This window comes from Trichomonas vaginalis, chromosome III, assembly GCF_026262505.1.
Source record: "Trichomonas vaginalis G3 chromosome III, whole genome shotgun sequence".
Classification (NCBI taxonomy): domain Eukaryota; phylum Parabasalia; order Trichomonadida; family Trichomonadidae; genus Trichomonas; species Trichomonas vaginalis.
In genome coordinates this window covers 24595804-24609373 of record NC_067205.1, presented here as the reverse complement: position 1 = coordinate 24609373, position 13570 = coordinate 24595804, and the positions used below count along the sequence as shown (strand labels likewise).

Genomic DNA, 13570 nt, shown 5'->3' with positions numbered 1-13570 from the left:
ATAAGAGAGGTATGTTGATATGTTTGGGCAAAATGCCTAAGAAAGAAAAGATATTACCAATAAATTAGCTCTGAATTAAGAATCAAGGATACAGGAAGTGCAGAGAATATCAAGAATGCTAAGAGCTTCTATGATGACTACAATGGTATCATGAATGTTCCAGCTTCAAATTCCCCAGTTGCTTTAGATCACGATCAGAGATCTCATAATAGAGCGTTAATGGAGATGCAACCAATATACTCAGACCCTCCACCAAAGATTGATGAGAGCGAATTAGCATACAAAGAAATACAGAATGCCTTTTACGTTGTTAAGAACATTAATGGTCAAAAACTTCCTGATGAGAAATGGTTAGACCCAATAACTAAAGCAGGAGAAAGATTCATTATGTTTAACATTGACCAATACAGTCCAAGAGGAAAAGATTACTTCAACAAGATGTTTCCAAGAGTTATGGCAAAGTTCATTGGACAGATAGACCTTTTCAAACAGAAGTGGACATTCTATTACGACTTTGATGAGAAGAGAAACATTTTGCGTCATTTGAACATCAATACAATGGGATCATTAGTTCATCAGTTACTTAATGAAGCTCCAATAGCAGAAGTACAAGAATTAGCATCTAAAGTCCTTGAATCAAACTATGACTTCTTCCTTTGTAGTATTCCTTCGTTAAGGAAGATCGAGATCTTTGACTATACAGCTTATTCAGATGTTGATGCTTCTGCTTTGAGAAAAGGAACGTACACACCATATAAACTCACAGCTGAAGAACAAGTTATGTTAGATACGATGAGAGCAGCAGGTCAAGAAAAGATCGCACTCAAGATCATCAAACAAAACCATTCAAAGAAGAGAAACAGGTCACGTAATGGTCAGCTTTGGACATGGACATGCAAATTACCTATTAACTTAGAGAGGTATCAGATCTTCAACGAACTTAATGCAGAGACAGCAAAGAAGATGATGAAAGATTCATGTTTCATCTACGCTTGTATTCAAGCTGGTGTTGACGAAGCAACAATTAATCATATGAGGGAAATCATTCGTGTCAAAGATTTTCCAATGTCAAAGATTAAGGTTATTGCCAAAGAAACAGGAATAAGGTTCCATGTCATCAAATACAACGAGAAGTATTCAAATCATTCATATACTTATGAACCAGATGAAGAACCAAAGATGACAGTAGAACTTTTATTAATGTATGACCACTACATGTTGAACGAAAAGCTTCCAATAAGTTCAATGTTCATCAAGAACTATGAAGATGTTTGTAAGTTGTGCAAGGATTGGACTTTAGAGAAGAAGATGTTAGTTAACAGAAGATATGAAACAAGGTATGCAATTAACTCAAAGTTAGTTACACCACTTGCAAAAGTCATTGAACTCTTGTTTGCTAACAATTATTTCGAACCAATTAGAACAGGAGAACTTTGCACATACTTCACAACGATGTATAATGAGAACCTTGAAGAAATGATTGACCTCACATACAATGAGCGTTATTGCGCAAGGATGAAGAAAGATTGGAGTTCAGAGACGAAGAAAGACATGAAGTTCCCAAGAGAACATGTTTTCTTTGCTGACTTCGAAGCATCAACTGATGGAAACATTCACAAAGCATACAACATTTGTTTCATGGAAGATGACGATGATGGTTATACATCAATTTGGGGAAGTGACTGTGCGTCAAAATTCCTCGAAGCTTTACCAGATAAGAGTTTAGTTTATTTCCACAACTTATCGTACGATGTCACTTTTCTCATGTCTCAGTTAGAAGAGATTACAGGAACTCCAATCATCAAAGGTTCACAAACGATGCAGATACAAGGAAAGTACAAAGGAAAACTTCTCTGCTTCAAAGACTCTTATGCAATCATCTCAACTAAGTTGGAAAGATTCCCTGAAATGTTTCACCTCACTAGTGGTGAAAAAGAAGTTTTCCCATATAATTACTACACGGAAGAGTTAGTTAATACAACTAAAGTTGGTAACATCGATGATGCCATGAATCATGTCAAAGATATTGAAGCTTTTAATGAGAACATTGAGAAGATTGAAGATTGCAAGATTGATGATGAACACTTTGACATGGAAGTTTATTCGTCATTCTATTGCGGTCAAGATGTACGCATTTTACGAGATGGCTTTCTTAAGTTCCGCAATGACCTCATGACTGAGTTTGAAATAGATGCTTATGATTATGTTTCAATAAGTTCTATCTCAAACAAACTCTTTGAGAAGAGAGTATATTGGAAGAACGGTAATCTCTTTGATCTTGCAGGAAAACCTCGTGAATATATTTCCAAGTGTATTCAAGGAGGAAGATGCATGCTAGCTGAGAACAAGAAGCAATACAATGAAGGAGAACTCATCACTGACTTCGATGCTGTATCATTGTATCCATCAGCAATTGCTAGACTTTACTGTTTAGAAGGAATTCCAAAAGTTATGACAGAAGAGATGAAGAGCAGTGAATACTTGTTGGAGCATCTCTTTGATGATGACCAAGCTGAACCAACAAAGGAAAAGTTCATCTCAGGATTTTACTGTCAGATCGAGATCTTGTCGATCGGTAAGAACTCAGCATTCCCATTGATTGTCGTCAATCCTGACATCAACCCTGACTTACATGTTGCCAGAAGTTCCAATACATGCTGCAAGATGTTCGTAGACCACATTACGCTTCAAGATCTGATCAAGTTCCAAGAGATCTCATGCAAAGTCATTGATGGATACTATTATGATGGAAAAAGGGACATGACAATAAGGAATGAAGTTAAGAAGCTCTTCGAATTACGTGCTAAGTATAAGAAGGAAGGTAATCCGATACAAGAGATCATCAAACTTCTTTTGAACAGTATCTATGGTAAGACGATATTAAAGCCCATTGACAAAAAGATTCGTTTCATCAAGGACAATAAGCTCACTGACTATATCATTAAGAACTATAATGACATACAGACAATAGAGTTCATCCCCGATTCCGAACTTTCATGTGTAAAGTCATTTAAACCTATCGTTCGTCACTTTAACTATTGTCCATTAGGTGTTTCAATCCTTTCTATGTCCAAACGAATCATGAATGAAGTATTCTTCACAGCAGAAGATTTGGGCTTGAAGTTGTTCTATCAGGATACAGATAGTTTACACTTGTATGAGAAGGACTTAGATAAGTTAGCAGAAGAATACAAGAGAAGGTATAACAGAGAACTCATTGGAAAAGCACTGGGTCAATTTCATTCAGACTTTGCAGAGATTACTGCAGGACATATGTCTAAGGCACAAAGATCTATATTCGTTGGAAAGAAAGACTTACCTCGACGAATTAACCAATGACCTCAAGGAAATTGCTTTCCACTGTCGAATGAAGGGAATCACACAGGACGTAATTGCACTTACTGCAAACCAAATGTTCCCAGATGCGATACAAGTACATTATGACGAGAAGAAAGGATTGTTCTTCCCTGAGAAAGTTGGGGAAAAATATAGCATCGTGGAATTGTACAAATCTCTTTATGAAGGTGATGAGATAACCTTTGACTTGTGCATTGGTTCGAAACCATGCTTCAACAAAAATAAGGACTTCACTATTTCAACGAAGTCATCTTTTGAACGTAAGTTAAAGTTCTAAACACTTACTTATTATTTTTCTTAGCTTCTTCCTCTTCTCTCAATTTCTTTGCAATCATTCGTGGATTCTTTGCGCGTCCAGCTGCTAATGCAGCTAATTGTTTCTCTGTGAGTTTACGCTTTGGTTTAGCTGGTTTCTCTTCTTGTGTTTGTTCTTTTGGTTTGAGTTCATTAAGTATTTCTTCACGAAGTTCATTCTTGAGTGCTTCTCTGTCGAAAGTATTCTCAGTCATTTTGTTAGGAGTAAAAAATTTTATTAGGATAGAAATGACGTCAAAACTTTCACCAAGTGAAAAGCAATCAATCATATTGAATGAAGCTAAAGGAATACAACATCCATTATATTATGTTTGTCATATGAAGAATGGTTCAGTTCAAGTTAGAAAGAGAAAGGCACCATTGAATTCACCAGCTCCTGCCCCAGCTCCTGTTGTTCAAGAAGCTCCTAAAGTTGATGAGAAGAAAGAAGAAGAACAAGCATATACTAATAAAATGTTGTTAGAGATGATGACAAAGATATTAGAACGTAACAGTGTAGTTAATGAACCAAACATGGACCCAATTGAACGTGAGAAGGAAACTAAAGAGAATCAAGAATATGTTCAATCAATGGAAGAGAAAAGAATACACTTCGATGATGAACCAGAGCCTGAACCAGAACCTCCTAAACCTCAGCCACAAATAAGACGAATAATCCCAAGAATAAGAAGATTGTAAATTTTTTATAGCTGAGAAAGATGTTGAACGATAACCTCAATACATACAGTATTGCTGATTCCATCAGACAAGTAAGATATTATTTCGATCAAGTTGATGGGGCAGTTCCTATTGGAGATACTAACCATAGATATGTCCCAACAAAAGTGCCAGCTATGCCGACAAATACTATTGATAACGGTTATATTACATTTAACATATCACCACCTGGTGAGAACATGATTGACTTATATAATACGTTCATTAGTGGTTATGTCGATGGTGAGTGCATAATTACAACAGAAACTGAACCAGCTGATGAAAAAGTTCCTAAATATGATGGTGAAGTATATAAAGAAAGAGCTGTTGAGACAGCTCCTACAGGATCAAATGTTACAGCAATTAAAGCAATTGATACTAAATATGCTGGTGGCAAATCATGTGCACATCTTCCAGCAATTTGGTTGGGATACATTGATTCATTCTATGCTGTTGAATCATATCAATTAATCGCTAATGGTAAAAGTGTTTATACACAAGATAATGCTAGAGAAGAAGGTTACATTACTTCTACTGCATCTACAACAGAAGCTATTAAGAAAGTTGATGTATTTAGTAAGGCTAGACATAAAGATGTTTTCAATAGATGTGATACAGTTCGTTCTGGACAGATTATTGAGTTCAATAAACCAATTAGTGGTGCAACTACATTAAAGTTCCACATACCAATCAAGATTGACCTAAGAAGATTCCTAATACTTAATAACATTAGATTCCTTCCAGCGTTTGCTGGTAACTTACAACTTAAGGTTAAGTTCAGTATTGCTGGTATGGTTTGGACACCATTAAGTTATCAGGATATTCTACCATTACCGAACATGCAAGCCAATGTTACAAGCTATATTCCAATCACTAATCACTTCACTCCTATCTATGAAGGTATCAAAGTTATTGATACTGTAACTTGGAATGCCGATAAGAGTACGATATCATTTGGTACCAAGTTTATTAAGTTCGCTAAGAAGAATGCAAACTTCTTTGAAATGATTACATACTGTAACTCATTCTCTTTGGACCCTAACATCTATAGTGATTTGGTGACAAGATATTCGGCAAAGACTCTAAACTTCCCAATCAAAAGAATTGACTGCATTACTATGGATGGTTCAATGGCTAAAGGTGAAGGAACTCCTTGTACATTCACGGCAGCATTTACTCCATTATATGTGAACACCATTTATACACTATTTAAGAAAACACCTAATTATAACACTACCTATGAAAATCCATTGTTTGAACAAATTCAATTGAACTGTGGAGCATATGGTAACATACCCGCTGAGGCTCAAGCATCTAATGATCCAATCTTCTATGAGATGCAGGCAAATGCCACTAACAATAATAACGATACTGTTGGCTTCAACTATGATGTCATGAGGTCTATCACAACCACATCAGTCCCTCAATTTGGAATCGAGTCAAATGACTTAGGTCATTACCTATGTGGATTCCCTTGCGAAACTGATTATACATTCCAACAGGGTCAGTTATCTAATTCACCTATTACATATAAGCTTACAGTTAAGCCAACAGCAGAGTCTATTAAATATACTGAGAAACCAGTGTTATGCTTCTTACGTCACGTTTGCCTCTCCATACAGATTAAACAGGTGGGACCACCTATCGTACTTCTCGACGATTATGATTTATCAGCCCCTGCTAGTGAATAAAGGTTAGTTTACATATGAACGTTTATTTTTACACATATATGCGTACATATGCACACCCGTATAGTGTCACTTTTCTGTCACTTTTTTCATTGTGCCGGTGACTGTAGCTGTAGGCTACAGGCGACGCACAATGTATACTGTACTATCTTCTTTTTTACTTTTGATTAATTTAATAATGATCAGAATTACTGATGTTTGATCCTTAGAGAATGCGTAGACAGAGCTTCATTCCTCCAGAGAAATCGATTTCTCATCAAAGCTCACATCATTGTCGCTCAATATATTCTGCTGATGTAAAATATTGCGGAAAAAAAAGATAACGTTATCTTTTTTTTCAATTTATGTCGAACAAAGTTGAGAAATTCCGTAAGGAAGGAAATGATTTCTTCACAGCCGGAAAGTACTTTGCTGCTTATGATTCATACAAGAAAGCTATTGAAGAGTGTAAAAACGGCGATAACACAACGCTTTCAATAATTTATTCAAGCTTGTCAGCAGCAGCTTTATTACTTGAGCGCAACTCTGAAGCTATTGACACAGCTACGAAATCAATTGAGCTTGATAATAAAAACTCACGTGCGTACTTTAGAAGAGGAAACGCTTATGCAACTAATCTTGCATGGGAAGAAGCTTACGAGGATTATTTGCAAGCATCTAAGCTAGCACCAGCAACAAAATACTTCAAAGACAGAGCAGACTTTGTTAAAACAAAATTAAATTCACCTCCTGATTTAATGGCAAATGCTGGCCGAACACAAATACCGAAACAAGAAGATTTACCACAAGTCATACCATCTCCAAAACCAAAACCGGAAATTTTACCAGCAAAACCACAAACAGCTAAAGATTCATCCGAATTTTCACCAGATTCGATCAAAGCCATGATGAAAAATATGTTAAACGATCAAAGGCCACCAGAGCAGACAGTTTTGTCAATGATTCGAAGAGTAAGAGATTTATATTTTTCATTACCAAACGTTGTCAACATTACAGTACCAAAAATACACGTTGTTGGTGATACTCATGGTCAATTACAAGACGTTATCAACATTTTCGAAACACATGGCTATCCAAGTTCCGAAAATCCATATTTATTCAATGGCGACTTCGTCGATCGCGGTTCTCAAGGCTCAGAAATCGTTATTTCTCTCATGGCATGGAAGCTCTACGACAATAATTGCATGTTCATGAATCGTGGCAATCATGAAACAGATGCAATGAACCAATTGTACGGATTCTATAATGAATGCGATGCCAAATTCTCTAAATCCATATTCTCCGAGTTTTCAAGGCTTTTCTGCGCGTTACCAATTGCTCATATCATTAACAATAAAGTTATTGTACTTCATGGTGGTTTACCAAGTAGAACTAATGATATTAACGTAATTAATCGCGAAAACAGAAACTGCCAGCCACCAGATAACTCAATTATTGCAGAAATTCTCTGGGCCGATCCAATGGAAGGCCGTGGCTTAGCTCCTTCCCCAAGAGGAGTTGCAAGACAGTTCGGTTCGGATATTACAGAGCAATTCTTGCGCCAGAACAACTTAGAACTTCTTATCAGATCTCATCAAGTCCAGGAGAACGGTTATTGCGTAATGCACTCCGGTAAATGCATTACTGTATTTTCAGCACCAAATTATGTCGGAAATATGGGCAACAAAGGCGCAATTGTTGATATTAAATTTGATGGCAATGGAAATATTGCTTCTCGCGAGTTTAAGACCTTCACTGCTAAGCCAATCCCAGAGAAATACAAACCAATGAAGTATGCCGCATTTTCATTCTATTGAAAACAATATTTTAATGTAAATTAAACATGTCTGTCTCAAAATTTCAATTTTTTTGAAGGAACTCATAGAAAAGTCAAGTCATTTTTTTTTATTTATGTATGATCTGTTTATAGTTGTCATATTATTAACAGCAATTTCGCATTCTTTGGCTTCAGGACGTTTTGAAAACGATACCCCTCTAATAATAAGTGCTTCTATTAAACCAATAAGATATCTTGATTCATTAACTATTAATAAAATGGATGATTCATTTTTAGCACCACATATTGGATGTGAACTTAAAATTAGAGAACAATTAGATAATAGTTCTGTTCCTTTATATGCTATTTCATATCAAAAAAATGAAACTTCCATAAAATATAATCGAAATGGAAGAAGCAATAGTGTATCATTTTTTGTTTTATATGATATCTATTTTGGCTCAAGTGGGTGCCTGTCATTAGAAAATTGGACATATCAGGATTTAAACGATTATAATTCATGGGTTTATATAGGGAGAAACGAATTAATGCAGGGAAATGTAAGTGCACATTATCAAGATCTAATCTGTTTAGGCTGGAGACACAGTAGAGAAAATTTCGGTCATACATTTTTTGATTTTTTAGATCCGTTGATGCTAATTCCAGAAGAAATAAGAATGACAACACCAATTGTAATGAACGGTTTGCCTAATGTCGTTGCAACAGTTTTTAATTTAATGGAAATTCCTATGAATAATAGAGTTTTAATAAAAGAGCATACATGGGTTCACGTTGATAGATGCTACACGTTTTTGAGACCAGTTGTTGGTTTGTCAGTTGCAGGGAGAACTACAGTTGAATTAAGAAATTTATTTTTTAAAAAATATAAATTGGATGAAATAGAACCAACTCAATACTATTATTCGAATAGACCAACAGAGAGACCTCGATATATTTCAAATATGGACGAATTATTAAAAAGTATAAAAATTCACTTTCCAAACATAACATTCAAACATCTCCATGATTCTTACCCGAGTCTACGTAAGGCAGCAACTCATTGGGCTAAAGCAAAATTCATATTCACGCCAGTTGGATCAAATTGTCATAACTCGATATTCATGCATAAAGAAACGGTAATGGTAGTTGCCCAAACATATGAACATGAAGAAGAGTTCATACCTGTTTTTGTTTCTTCTCTTAGCATTTTCTATTTACAGTTTCCAGCTCTAAATTGCACCCATTTTTATAATTTCGGAGGTCCAATCAATGTGTCTTTAGCAATCAAGATGATAGAAATTGGATTGCGATGCGTAGAAGATAAAAAATGGCCTTCTCATTTAATTTAGAAAATTTATTTTCTTGTATGTTATTATAAACGCGTTTGTTTGAATTTATTTAACCTCTAAAGCAATAATGGAAGCGATTTTTAAATGGAATATAGCTAATTTCGAGATTGATTTTTAGAGAATACTCTCACCATGATTATTCCGAGATATATTCATTTTTGGACAGATAAAAATCACTTTGGATCACTAAACGAAAAATATTTAATCTCCCCAAATTGAATAGTTGTAATCTAAAATTATTTTGATCTCCTAGAAAAAAAGTTTGGCCAATTAAATCAAATATGATAATGTAATAATAAAGCGAAAATTTCATAGCTTCTGAAATTGAGTTGTCTTTCAATAATAGAAAACAAAGACAATAACAAACAAATCTTGGGATGCTTCTTTCAATATTATTACAAACAACATATTACCAAGATACATTAGTTGTTTGCAGTAAGAGCACTCAATGCACTATTGATTTTTTGAGTTATATTTCCGATCAACGACAAAATGTTAGCGTTGGATCAAAAGAAGTCGAGGTCACTCTTACAAATCTCCCAGATGACACAAGTTTTGGTCTTGTTGGCAATGTAGTCAAAATTTTAGATATAAAGAATTCCAAAAACCTGACACTCACTCCGAACTACAAAACAGTAGTCAAAATAACAACCAGGGAAAACACTCGTTTAAGTTTTTATAGCTTATTTGTTTCAAATCTTGTTCGAACCATCGATTTTCGCATAATTACGAATAATAACACAAGTATCCATTACTTACCTACAGTGTGGGGAGTAATTACGAGGATTTTTCAGATAAACACTATTGGAATTTTGAATTTGATAATTGAATGCCAAAATATCCCAGTTTCCATAATTCAACTTCCTGGATCTACATTAAACATCAATTCAACACGTGTTTATGCAGTGCTTGATCATTTAATTATACTTAATGGGGATATGAATATAATTTCCAAGCAGAAAAACGCCGAATTCGTAATCAATTACCTTAACATAGCTGATACAAACTCATCGATAGTAGGCTCAATATCAAAATTAACTTCTTTAGTTATTAAACTAAAAAATTCAACAGTATATGCTTCAAACATTGATTTCAATGTAATTAGGCAAATTACTATCGATGATACATCAATCTTATCTTCGAAATGTCTTAGATCTCAAAAAATTTTTATAAATTACTTAACTAACATTTTACCAAATATTTATGCACAAAACATAGACACAAATGAAATAATAATCAGTTCTGAATCATTTGTCAACGATTCTACAAAACAGATTGCGAAATATTCCGAAATTTCTGCAAATTATGTAATTAGAATCATGATTAAAGGAATATTCATAAGACCAATACAGGATATCGATAGTGATGACAATATGATAACAGTTCACATAGAGAAAACAAATTTCACTGAATTACAAAAATTAATTATTCATATTACAGAAAACAAAGAGAATTGTGAAGGTTCTGATATCTGTGTACCATATATTGAGAATGATACAGTATTCGAACCCTATTTTGGCTACGTTATTCCAGTTCATTTCAGAATATTAGATAATTTTTCTTTTCCAATCAAAATTCCATCAATATTTCCACATATATTAGTTTATTGCCCAAACAATGAGTTCGGACCACAAATAGAAATTGATGCTTTCAATTCATCAGATTTTGATTACGCAACTGTTAATTTAAACAATGTAGAACTACTTAACATGCCAAGTTCAATTAATAACTCATTTAATTTCTCATTAATTTTAACAAATTGTTTGATTTCAAGTAATAATTTGATAAATTGTTGGCACACGAGTTTAACTAATGCAAATATCAGCAGGATACGCGATTAATCGCTAAAAGTATGTTTATTAATGAATCTATTTCAAATATAGAGATAACAGATGAAAAAATAATAAAATCAGATTCAATTTTCTTCAGAAATGATGTAAAAGACATAACAATACATTCAGAGTCTATAGATATATATTCCAGTGCAACATCTATCCAAGATATTCATTTTACAGTAAAATTTAATTTTCATTTTTCAAAAAATGTTGACGTGTTAAATTCAAGCTCCAATATACAAAGCATCAAACTAATGAATAATTACACTATCTTATATATGAATATTGATTCAAATTTGACAATTTACAAAGATTTTGTTAATTTTGACAGAAATTCAGTAATATATTATATGAATGCACGCAATATTATATCAGAAGTAAAGAGAGTGTTTGATATCAAAGAATTAAGGCTGTTTGGAAGCAAAAAATATAATTCTTCAATTATTGAAATGAATCCGGAGATATTATCAATTAAACATGAACAAACTGAAGAAAGTGCAGGTATAAATGCTTCTATTCTTAATATTGATAAATATTGTGTGTCAAAATTTGAATATATTAATAATGTTGAAAAATCAACATTGATTACTCCGCTTTTAAGATAGGATATCTACATGTTGGAAGACTAACTGCAAAATCGGATATTCCAGGAAAATTTGGCGGAATTATTATTAATTTTACAAATTTTGATGAAAATGACCAATTATACTTTATTGATGATTGGGATAGTTTTAGTGTTGATGTTTTGTGCAGCGACGTGTTTGAAGTTGATACAAATAATATTATTTCTTATTTTTCAAGTTTTTACTGGAATTTTAACGGAACTTCATCAGAATTCGAAATGAAAGTGACAGAAAAGTCCAAAATGAAATGCATTTCAATAGTGAAAAAGGAGGAATCTGAAGATACAGGAATTAATGTTCCAAAGAAGACAAAGATTGTTTTAATTCTTGTTACTTGTTCTATTGTTTTTGTTTCAATTTGCGCATTGATTTTCTACATCTTGTATCGCAGGAAAAAGAGAAATGATGTGGAAATGTTTATGTCTGACTCCGTATTATCTAGTTCGCTTGATGAACTAATCATTACCTAGTTTTTTTTATATATGTTTGATTTTGTTTATAAAAAAATACTATTATTTTTTTTTATCTTTATTTCAAGAAAATATTTAGACAACACATTGGATAGTATGAGAATTAATGCAATTTAATCTATTAGTTACATCAGATAATGTTAATATTAAAATCACAAATTACTTCTTAGATTATGCCGACTATTGAAATTTGTGCACCCAGTTTGTAACAAAGAATGTCATTATTATGCCATGTTTATCTTAATAGCTTTTCCAACATGAAAAATATAATTAACGAGTTTTCATGAAACATTCAACCAAAAATGACATGTTAACTTCATTATTATTTTATAAAGGTTTAATTTATGCTGATTTCGAGCCTATCCTATCAGAAGAAGAAATGCTCGATATTTATGATAAAAAGTCTCATTTATACTATATTGTATGGGATAAAATTGACGAACTTAAGTTTTAAAACTAAATTCCCGAATCTTGAGGTTAATATGGAATATGATAATTTTAAACATCTTGAATGCGCATGCAAATTTGGATCAGAGTATTGGTTCAATTACTTAAAAAGAATATTGGAGCTAATTTTACAGAAAACACATCAATATATGCCGTTCAAAGCGGAAATAACAATATATTTTCTCAAATGATTGAAGATGGACAATCATTTGATGATTTGATAGATACCTTATTGATTTTTCACAATTACGAACTCGCAGAGTATCTTAAAACAAATTTAGGACAAGTTCCAAATTCGTTGGCCGAAAATTTATTATTTGGTAATTTCGAGACCGCTACTTATTTACTACGCAATGGTGCAGATATAAATAATATTTGCATTATCATTCTTTCTATATTTATTTGTTCTTTATTTAATTCTCTTTCTAGTGATAACAATCGCTATTTCATGACTTTAATCTTTGCTCAATGAAATTATATATTAACTTTCTATTGATACTAATTATAGTTTTATGAAATCCATTTTATAATAATCTGTGCCCACTTTCAATCGCAATCATAGAAGATTCAATGGAAATTATCACCCTCTTAGTTGAATATGATGCTGAGATTAATATAAAATTATTTCACCTTTGCTTTATTTCTATCATTGTTATATATTTCTCCTTTATTTATAGATTTCCCCTTCTGATCATATCTATCATTGATTAATTGTATTCGTATTCTTTTCAAATATATCATGGTTATATGGCATTTTCTTTCTTTTCATATTCATTATAGATTAAATTAATTATCTTTCGTTACATATTTCTCAATAATTTATGTGATTCTTTTGATAATTATGAAACTCCGCTCACTATTGCAATCCAACAAAACTCAATTGAAATTGTCAAATACTTAGTTGAACAAGGTGCAGATGTTAACATGATACTACTTCTTTATTTTGTCATTGCATTATCTTAATTTTTATATTTACCATTAATCTATGAAAGTCATTTTCTTTTCAACTCAATCATTGTTATATAATGTTCTCT

General features: G+C 32.9%; 5 protein-coding genes and 1 pseudogene across 6 annotated transcripts, besides 2 other annotated features; 5 read left to right on the top strand and 1 right to left on the bottom strand.

Annotated features, from left to right (window-relative positions):
* Positions 1–6056: part of a mobile genetic element that runs on past the window's edge.
* Positions 151–3634, top strand: TVAGG3_0757580 (annotated as a pseudogene). The gene has a single exon. A coding segment is annotated over exon 1 (3484 nt).
* TVAGG3_0757570 (uncharacterized protein) lies at positions 3639–3941 on the bottom strand (the record flags this gene model as incomplete). The annotated part of the gene is made up of 1 exon (XM_001310451.2): positions 3639–3941. The coding sequence occupies one exon, from the start codon at positions 3939–3941 to the stop codon at positions 3639–3641; it is 303 nt and encodes a 100-aa protein (XP_001310452.2).
* Positions 5899–6098: a mobile genetic element.
* A 173-nt stretch (positions 6099–6271) lies between these two features.
* Positions 6272–7905, top strand: TVAGG3_0757540 (serine/threonine-protein phosphatase 5-related family; the record flags this gene model as incomplete). Its single annotated transcript, XM_001310453.1, has 1 exon — positions 6401–7852. The coding sequence occupies one exon, from the start codon at positions 6401–6403 to the stop codon at positions 7850–7852; it is 1452 nt and encodes a 483-aa protein (XP_001310454.1).
* A 41-nt stretch (positions 7906–7946) lies between these two features.
* TVAGG3_0757530 (glycosyltransferase family) lies at positions 7947–9195 on the top strand (the record flags this gene model as incomplete). Its single annotated transcript, XM_001310454.1, has 1 exon — positions 7947–9161. The coding sequence occupies one exon, from the start codon at positions 7947–7949 to the stop codon at positions 9159–9161; it is 1215 nt and encodes a 404-aa protein (XP_001310455.1).
* A 343-nt stretch (positions 9196–9538) lies between these two features.
* Positions 9539–11002, top strand: TVAGG3_0757520 (uncharacterized protein; the record flags this gene model as incomplete). Its single annotated transcript, XM_001310455.1, has 1 exon — positions 9539–11002. One exon carries the CDS (start codon positions 9539–9541, stop codon positions 11000–11002), a length of 1464 nt encoding a protein of 487 aa, XP_001310456.1.
* An 835-nt stretch (positions 11003–11837) lies between these two features.
* Positions 11838–12089, top strand: TVAGG3_0757510 (uncharacterized protein; the record flags this gene model as incomplete). The annotated part of the gene is made up of 1 exon (XM_001310456.1): positions 11838–12089. One exon carries the CDS (start codon positions 11838–11840, stop codon positions 12087–12089), a length of 252 nt encoding a protein of 83 aa, XP_001310457.1.
* Between the last annotated feature and the right edge of the window lie 1481 nt (positions 12090–13570).